Source organism: Panthera uncia, chromosome D1 (genome assembly GCF_023721935.1).
Source record: "Panthera uncia isolate 11264 chromosome D1, Puncia_PCG_1.0, whole genome shotgun sequence".
Taxonomy (NCBI): domain Eukaryota; kingdom Metazoa; phylum Chordata; class Mammalia; order Carnivora; family Felidae; genus Panthera; species Panthera uncia.
Genome location: NC_064808.1, coordinates 52659078 through 52666231, shown reverse-complemented (window position 1 = coordinate 52666231; position 7154 = coordinate 52659078). Strand labels below are relative to the sequence as shown.

The following is a 7154-nucleotide window of genomic DNA, read 5'->3' as shown; positions in this document are numbered from 1 at the left end:
TGTCCCTGGGGCTGGCTGAATGATTTGCCACCAATTAGGCCATAATGAGCTGGGCTTTAGTGGCCTCAGAGGCTCTCTGGCGGGACGCAGGCTCAGCAGGACACCTGGGGCCCAATTACAGCAGCCTGGGCCTGACGCTGGGTCCAGATATGGCCAGAGCCCCAAGGAGATCCACTGTCCCCAAGTGCCCACTTTGCTCGCCTGGCTAAACTTTTAATGAGTGGAAATGGCTACTCTCTCACTTGACTGTGGCCTAGGCATGCCACCTGGGTCCTGCTCACTCCCTCCTTAAAGGGCCAGAGCAATTTCTAGAGCATGGCTTGCTGAAGTTTTGAATTAATTGGTCAATCAATAGCTCTGTCATGTGGGGTCTAGATGTTGACCCGCTGTGTGACCCTGGGCAAGTCCCAGACCTCTCTAGGCCTTAGTTCTTAGGAGTAATAGTCATGGGGTGATGTGAGAGTCAGGTGAGGTAACAGAAACTGTAAAGTGCTAGCTCCTTGTGAATGATCATTATTGCCCTTAATTATTGTATCACATGATTCTGGCTGGGATCTTGACCCTGACCCCCACTCCTAGGTGAATTACAGCCCACTCTGACCTGGTTGTTCACAGAGGCAGTGATGGGGCCCCTCCCTGCTTTGTTGGCCCCTGGCCTGGCCTCTGCTCCAGGCTGGGCCCATCTAGTTACTGTGCTGTTCTTATGTTTCTCTTGGCTCAAGCTCCCTTTTCCTTTCTCCTCCCTTCCACCATGAGTGTAAGACTCCTGACATTATTAAGTCCAACCCTTACTTCATAGATAGGGAAACTGAGGCCTGGGCGAAACAGGCCTTCCTTTTCTGGGGTTTAGTAACAAACTTTTGTGCATAGATAGGGCTTTTAGTATATTCTGGCCTTCTCAGCAGCCCTGTGAAGGCAGGTAGGCATCCATCTGTTCACTTGGTTATTGTGGCTAAGCTTGCAGGATCAAAAGCCAGACTGCCTGGGTTCAAATCCTGTCTCCACTATTTACCAGGCACATTTCTGTGCCTCAATTTTCTCAAATGAGAAAACAGTAGTACTTACCTAACATGGTTGTTGTATATTAGGTTGAGTTAGAATCCATGTTAAATATTTGGAACTCTGCCTAGTGCACAATGGGTTCTCAATAATTACTAATAGCTTTCTTGTCATAATGCACCTGTTCACTCAGCAAACACTGACTGGGTTTCTGGTGTGTGCTGAGCTTGATGTGCTGGGCCCTGGGGGTGCAGCAGTGAATAAGACCAACCATTAGGGCTCAATCTTGTAGGGAAGACAGACACATAGAACCATAATTTCAAGACCAGGGACTGTGACAGGCAGAAGTGGGGACAAGCCAGGGACCCAGAAGAGGTGGGAGTGCTGGGCGGGTGCTGAGCCAACATTTACTGAGGGCTTCAGATGGGTCAGGTCCTGTGTTAATTGCTTTATTTCTGTCATCTCAGTCCTTCCTCACACACACCTGTGAGGTAGATGATGCTGTCCTTTTACTGATGAGGAAACTGATGGTTAAGTTACTTGTATAAGATCATCCAACCAGGAAATGGCAGAGCTGAGATCCAACCCAGGATTGTATAACCCCAGATCCTGTCCCCTTTCCTCTCCCACTTGTGGTGGTGGTTATGACTGGCAGGTGGGATGGGCAGGATTGGGGGGTGGTGGCCCTTCATAGAGAGGAGATATTCTCACAGGGAATCCTGGCTTTGCTGACAGGCCCAGATCTGGGGTTTCCCCTCCACCTCTGGCAGAGGCAGAATGTACAATATTTCCTAGCATAGGCCCTGTCCCCAGGCTGCCTGGATTCCGATTCACTGACCAGCAGTGTGGTTACCTAATCCTTCTGTGCCTCAGTTTTCTCTGTAAAGTGGGAATAATGATAATAGCAAATGCTTGTAGTAATGCTTTCTTCTAAGAATTTTGCATCTATTATTCATTTAATGATCATGATCCTATATGTTTTTTTCCAGGTGGGGCTAACACCTGCGAAGTTGTAAGGTATAATTTAGTTAATACACGCAAAGCAGTTAGAACGGTGCTGGGCACTTAGGAAGTGCTCAGCAAGGCCACAGACAGGATTCCCTGAAAGATAATGAAGGTGACAATGACCACAATAGTAATAAGAATAAAACATTTCCTCGTGGCTCCATAGCACTTTTCAGGTACAGTGGCTTACACAGCTATTCTTTCATTTGAGACTATGAAGGCCAGTGTGTCCCAAAGTGTATTTCACAGAACACACTTCCACAGGAGGCTCATAAGAGTGTTTATTATTTGTATTATTTTTTAAATGTTTATTTATTTAGAATGTGCGTGCAAGTGGGGAAGGGAGAGACAGAGAGAGACAGAGAGACAGAGACAGAGACAGAGAGAGACAGAGGGAGAAAGGGAGAAAATCCTAAATCCTAAGAAGGCTCTGTGCTGTCATCTTAGGACCGGATGCTGGGCTGGATCTCATGAACCCTGAGATCATAACCTGACCTGAAATCAAGAGTCAGACCCAGGTGCCCCAAGACTGTTCTTTAAAAAAGAGATTCTTCATTCAAGTAAGTTTGGAAAACACTGAAACCAAGGTAAACAGTTTTCTCTGAGAGACTCCAACTCCCTAAAAATGGGTTGTCAGCCTCCACAAATGCAGAGCTTCTCCTAGTTATTATCCAGTTTCTCCATGGAATCCCAGGTTCTGAATAGCATCTGTGTGGGTTGTGAGGCCTAGAAAACACGAAAACACTAAAGAACATTCATTGGCTTTGCGCCACTCACTGGCTGTGTGCCTTCCGGTGAAGTTGTGTGACCTCAGTTTTCCTATCTATAAAATGGGAATAACATGCGCATATGACAGGTCCCATCAGTGTTTTGAGGCCTAAATGAGGTAAACGGTGTGACTGTGGACCCAGCATAATTCCTGGCAAGTGGTAAACAGGGAACAAATGTGTATTATTATCCACATGAACATTGACGGAGTGGATCCCATTATATCCCCAAGCAGACAAGCCGAACTCAGAGAGGTTGGCAGGTAGCTCCCAACACCCCACCCGGCCTTCTGGATTTTAGGAGGATCGGTAGAGCCCTCATAGTGCAGTCTGGGTGGTGAGCCCTCGGGTCACCAAGGATTCCCGCGGGGTGGGGCGGGAGGGTGCGCCACAGGTGGGGAGCCAGGGGTGGGCTGGAGCCAGGGGTGGGCTAGAGCCTCGGGGCAGCCAGGCCGTGGGCGGCGCGGGGAGGGGGGCGGCTGGAAGCGCGCGGGGCCCCCGGGGACACGAGAGGCGGGAAGCGGCGAGGGTCGCCCCTGCGCTGGCAGCGGGCGGCGGGGCCGGCCGCACGGCCGAGCTAGCCCGGTTGCCACGAGCGGGCCTCTCCGCCGCCGCACTCCCGCGGGGCTTGTTAGCGGCGCACGACCGCGCAAACACCGGATCCGCCGCGCGCTGACGAGGCCTGGGGGAGGCTGAGGCTGCGCGAGCGCGCCGGCCTCGAGGGAGCGGCCGCGGGGACAGAGTGCGCCAGAGGCAGCGCCGCGAGCCGCGGCCGCGCGGGGGCGCCCGAGTCCACGGAATGAGCTGGGCACCTGGCCGAGGAGTCGCAGGTTTACCTGCCTGCTTGCTTAGTGGGTGGGGGCTTAGAGGACCTGGGGCACAGGGTGGTTCTGCGAGAGGAAGCACCGATCCCGACTCTTGCTCACACAGCTATTTTAAGAAGAACGTCGAAGGGTTGAAGTCATGGTCCAAGGCTGGTAGAGCTGTGAGACACGGTCTTCGCTCTGAGATTTTTGGATGCCTCCTTTTAGTTTTCACTTTATTGCCTGGCAGCAGCCTTTTTTACTCCATGACAATTTTCTGTTCTGGTCTTAAACCCACTTCATCTTTCTCCTTCCCTTACCAGAGGAAAAAGAACACAATTAACCTGGGATGTCTCAGTCGCAACTTGAAGCGTGTGCTTTTTCTTGTTAGCCGTATCAGTGAAAGTAGCTTGGGGTCTCAGGATGTTCACCAACTCTCCTAGTAGCCTGTTTTGAGAAACGGAGCCTCTCTGCCTCAGGGCCAGCCAACCCTCGCAGGAGCATGTACTCGTGACTTAATAGACCAGGGCTATATGCCTGTGATGCTCTGTTAGTCCACAGAATGTGGACCGGGCACTGGCTGTCTTCCCTCTGTGTTGTATCATTATCCCCCTGGTCCACAAAGCTGTAATGCTACCTCTTCTGCAAATAGCTGGTCTTTGCTTTTACCTAAGTCCCCACCTCTTTCTACTGTGTAGCCTCTGGACTGTGGTGCCCACTGCCTGCACTGTTAGATGGCATTGGCCAGTGAGGCTGGCTGTGTGAGGATGGCTCCTGACAGTAGTAATAGGGCTGCACTACACCCCCACTGTTTCCAGGGTCACGTCTGACTACAGTGGGATGGGGAAGGTTTGGCTGCTACATAGAAAAGGCCAAGAAGTCTTGGCTAAGAGTGAAATTTTGGCTAAAAAGTGACCTCTTCTGGCTCCTCAAAATCCCGTATTTTATAGTATTTTCTATTTCCCTTTCAAATGTGCAGGCCAACCTTAACTTGTTACTTGGATGACAAAGAGACTTAATTCCTTTCTAACACATTACCAGGTTGGATCAGAGCTGGCTGGTGAGGATCCCTCCTGAGTTTGTGAGGAGAGTGGCAACTGTGAGGGGATACTTCTTAGGAAGGCCTCCCCTAGGACCGGACTCGTCATTGTGCATGGAGGGGGATGGCCTCACTTTTGTGGCTCCCCACAGAAATCCATATAGATGGATGGGAAGGCAGTTCTGTGTGTCCTGTGCTCCCCTCTGCACCTGGCCTGCCTTCTAAGGTTACAACTGTCATTGTAACTTTTGACTCCATTTAGATGAGGTTGACTTGGCCATATTGGGTGGCAATCATGGCTACTGTGTTCCTGAAGATAGAGAAATGGCATGAAAGCCAGGCTGCTGTCTGGAGGCTAGGGGACACTCACCTTGGTGGCACTGCCCTTCTGACAACTCCCTCCCATCCCCTTGCATGAAATAACAGCAAGCAAACAAACTCTCTCAGTAGGCTGCTGTGCCTTTGGGTCTGCCCAAAGTGATCTTCTCTGTAGTCTATATTATATCCCAAGGCCTTACCTGGCCTAATGCTTAGTAAAGACCCACAGGCTGACAAGAGCTGAGAAGAAAGAGGGTCCCTCCTGGGTCTGGAGGGCAACAGGGAAGAAATCACCAGATGGGAATTGGGTAATGGTTCCATCTCTCTGCTCAATCTCTGACCCACCAGAGCCTTGGAAAAGTCATTTCTTTGTCCTTATCAGAGTCTTGGGCAGAATAATCCTTAGGGGATCTTTCAGCACTTGAGTCTCCTCCTTCCACATCCAGGCCGAGGTAGGAAAAGGGAAGAGGTCTTGGTAGATTGTATAAGATTCTTTATAGCAGGGCCTGTAGGAGGGAGGCCTTGGGTAAGACAGGCTGAGATGGACCTGGGGTTGGGACAGAGAGATCATGATTCTGGGGCTGGAAGATGACCTTTAGGTTCTCTTAAGGCTTTACAGAGGTGAGAACTGGGCCATGGGTGGTTGGCTACAGCATGCCCACCTGTGCCAGGTGTTAGTTTTCCTACTTCCTAATACTTGTCTGGCATCAAACTTGGCTCTTGTTGTGAGGCTCACGTGGAATCATGGCCGTGAGTATGAAGCAGGAAGTACAAGGAGGAGGGCCATTTTGTCACAGGCCAGTCTGGGAAGCGGGTCACAGGAGTGGGTGGATGGTCCATCCATATTCCAGTCCTCTGCCTTGGGACTCCCCATGTGAGAGGTGGGCAGTGGGGTGTCAGGAAGAGCTTGAGACTGGGAAGGGCAGGACTGATACTCAGCTTGTGAGCCATGTAGGGCAGTAGCAGTTACTAAAGTATTGAAACACTAGGTACCATTTAGAAACAGCTAAGGCCCCAAGCCCCCTGATTACCCCAGTCTCCTTGGTCTCCAGACACCCTGGATGGACACTATCAGGGTTGGAGACCTGGTGCCCATACACCTGCTGTAGTGCCTGGGCTCTGACCCCTGTCTCTATGTGTCCTCCCGACCAGGGCCTGGACCCTGGCGGGTAGACAAGTTCCCCGGGGACAGTTCTGGAATTCCCAGATGCACTCGTGAGGCCCTCCGGCTGTGGCTTCTGGATGGTGCCAGTCACCTCCATGTGGCAGCTTGTGGGAACTCCCGCCTCCAGTGTGAACTGTTTTCAGTTGTTAAATATTTTGACAGTCACTCCTGGATAGCGTAGAGACAGCAGGGTGAGGAATTCTGTTCTGGGCATCTGTTCTCTCCTCTGTGGGCATAGAGTGGCAGCACCTGGCTGGCTTGTGGTTCTCTTTAGCTGTGGTGGAGCCCACAGGGGCTCCCAGAGACTCTGGTACCTCCTCCCCTGGGCAGTGTCATCAATTTGGCACAGCAGATCCTGTCACCTACCCTCGTTCCTGGCACAAGCCCCTTGCTGCATTCCTGGGAGTGGAATCCTGCTGGGAGCCAGTGCCTGCCAAAGGCTGGGAGCCATTCTGCCTTTGCCCTCTGTGGGCAGTTGGCAGTCTGGGTCTCTGCTTCCCTTGGCCAGTTCCTGCCACAGCTAATCTCCTCCCTGTGGCCCATGCCTGGCAAGGAGCCCTCTCTGGCAGAGCAGGCTGCATGTGGGTTGTCTGCCAGGCAAGCCTAGTCCCATTGCTTCCCCATTTCCCTGGAATCCTTCCAGGGTGTTCCTCTTGCTGGTCCAGCAGCCAATCACTTTCCTGGAGTTTTTCCTTTAAACTCTTTTGGTGTTTTCAGGGTGCTTTACTGTTTCCAAAGCACTTTGAGATTTTATCTCATCAGATACTCAGAAGCCCCTCAAAGAGCACGTGGTACCCTTGAGATGGAGGGCCCAGGAGTGGGCAGAATTCCTGAAGGATTGACCCAGACTCTACCTTTGGGCCCCGGGACAGGGATTTGTGCAAGAACTCATCCTCAGGGTCTAAATGGGACAGGTGTCCAGCAATTTTGCAGGGGGCAGCTGTGAGTCTACTAAATGGGGCAGACATCAGAGGGGTCAGGAGAATCTGGAGCCTGCTGTAGCTCCCAGCTTGCCGGTCTGAAACCAATAGGGAAATTCTCTCACAAGAGCAGCAGCT

At 51.6% G+C, this 7154-nt stretch overlaps 1 protein-coding gene across 1 annotated transcript; it reads right to left on the bottom strand.

Moving 5' to 3' along the window:
* Positions 1–3089: 3089 nt before the first annotated feature.
* On the bottom strand, positions 3090–6193 carry LOC125929341 (translation initiation factor IF-2-like). The gene is made up of 2 exons (XM_049640453.1): positions 5963–6193; positions 3090–3701 (listed from the first exon to the last, which is right to left on the bottom strand). Exons 1-2 carry the CDS (start codon positions 6191–6193, stop codon positions 3090–3092), a joined length of 843 nt encoding a protein of 280 aa, XP_049496410.1.
* Positions 6194–7154: the final 961 nt, after the last annotated feature.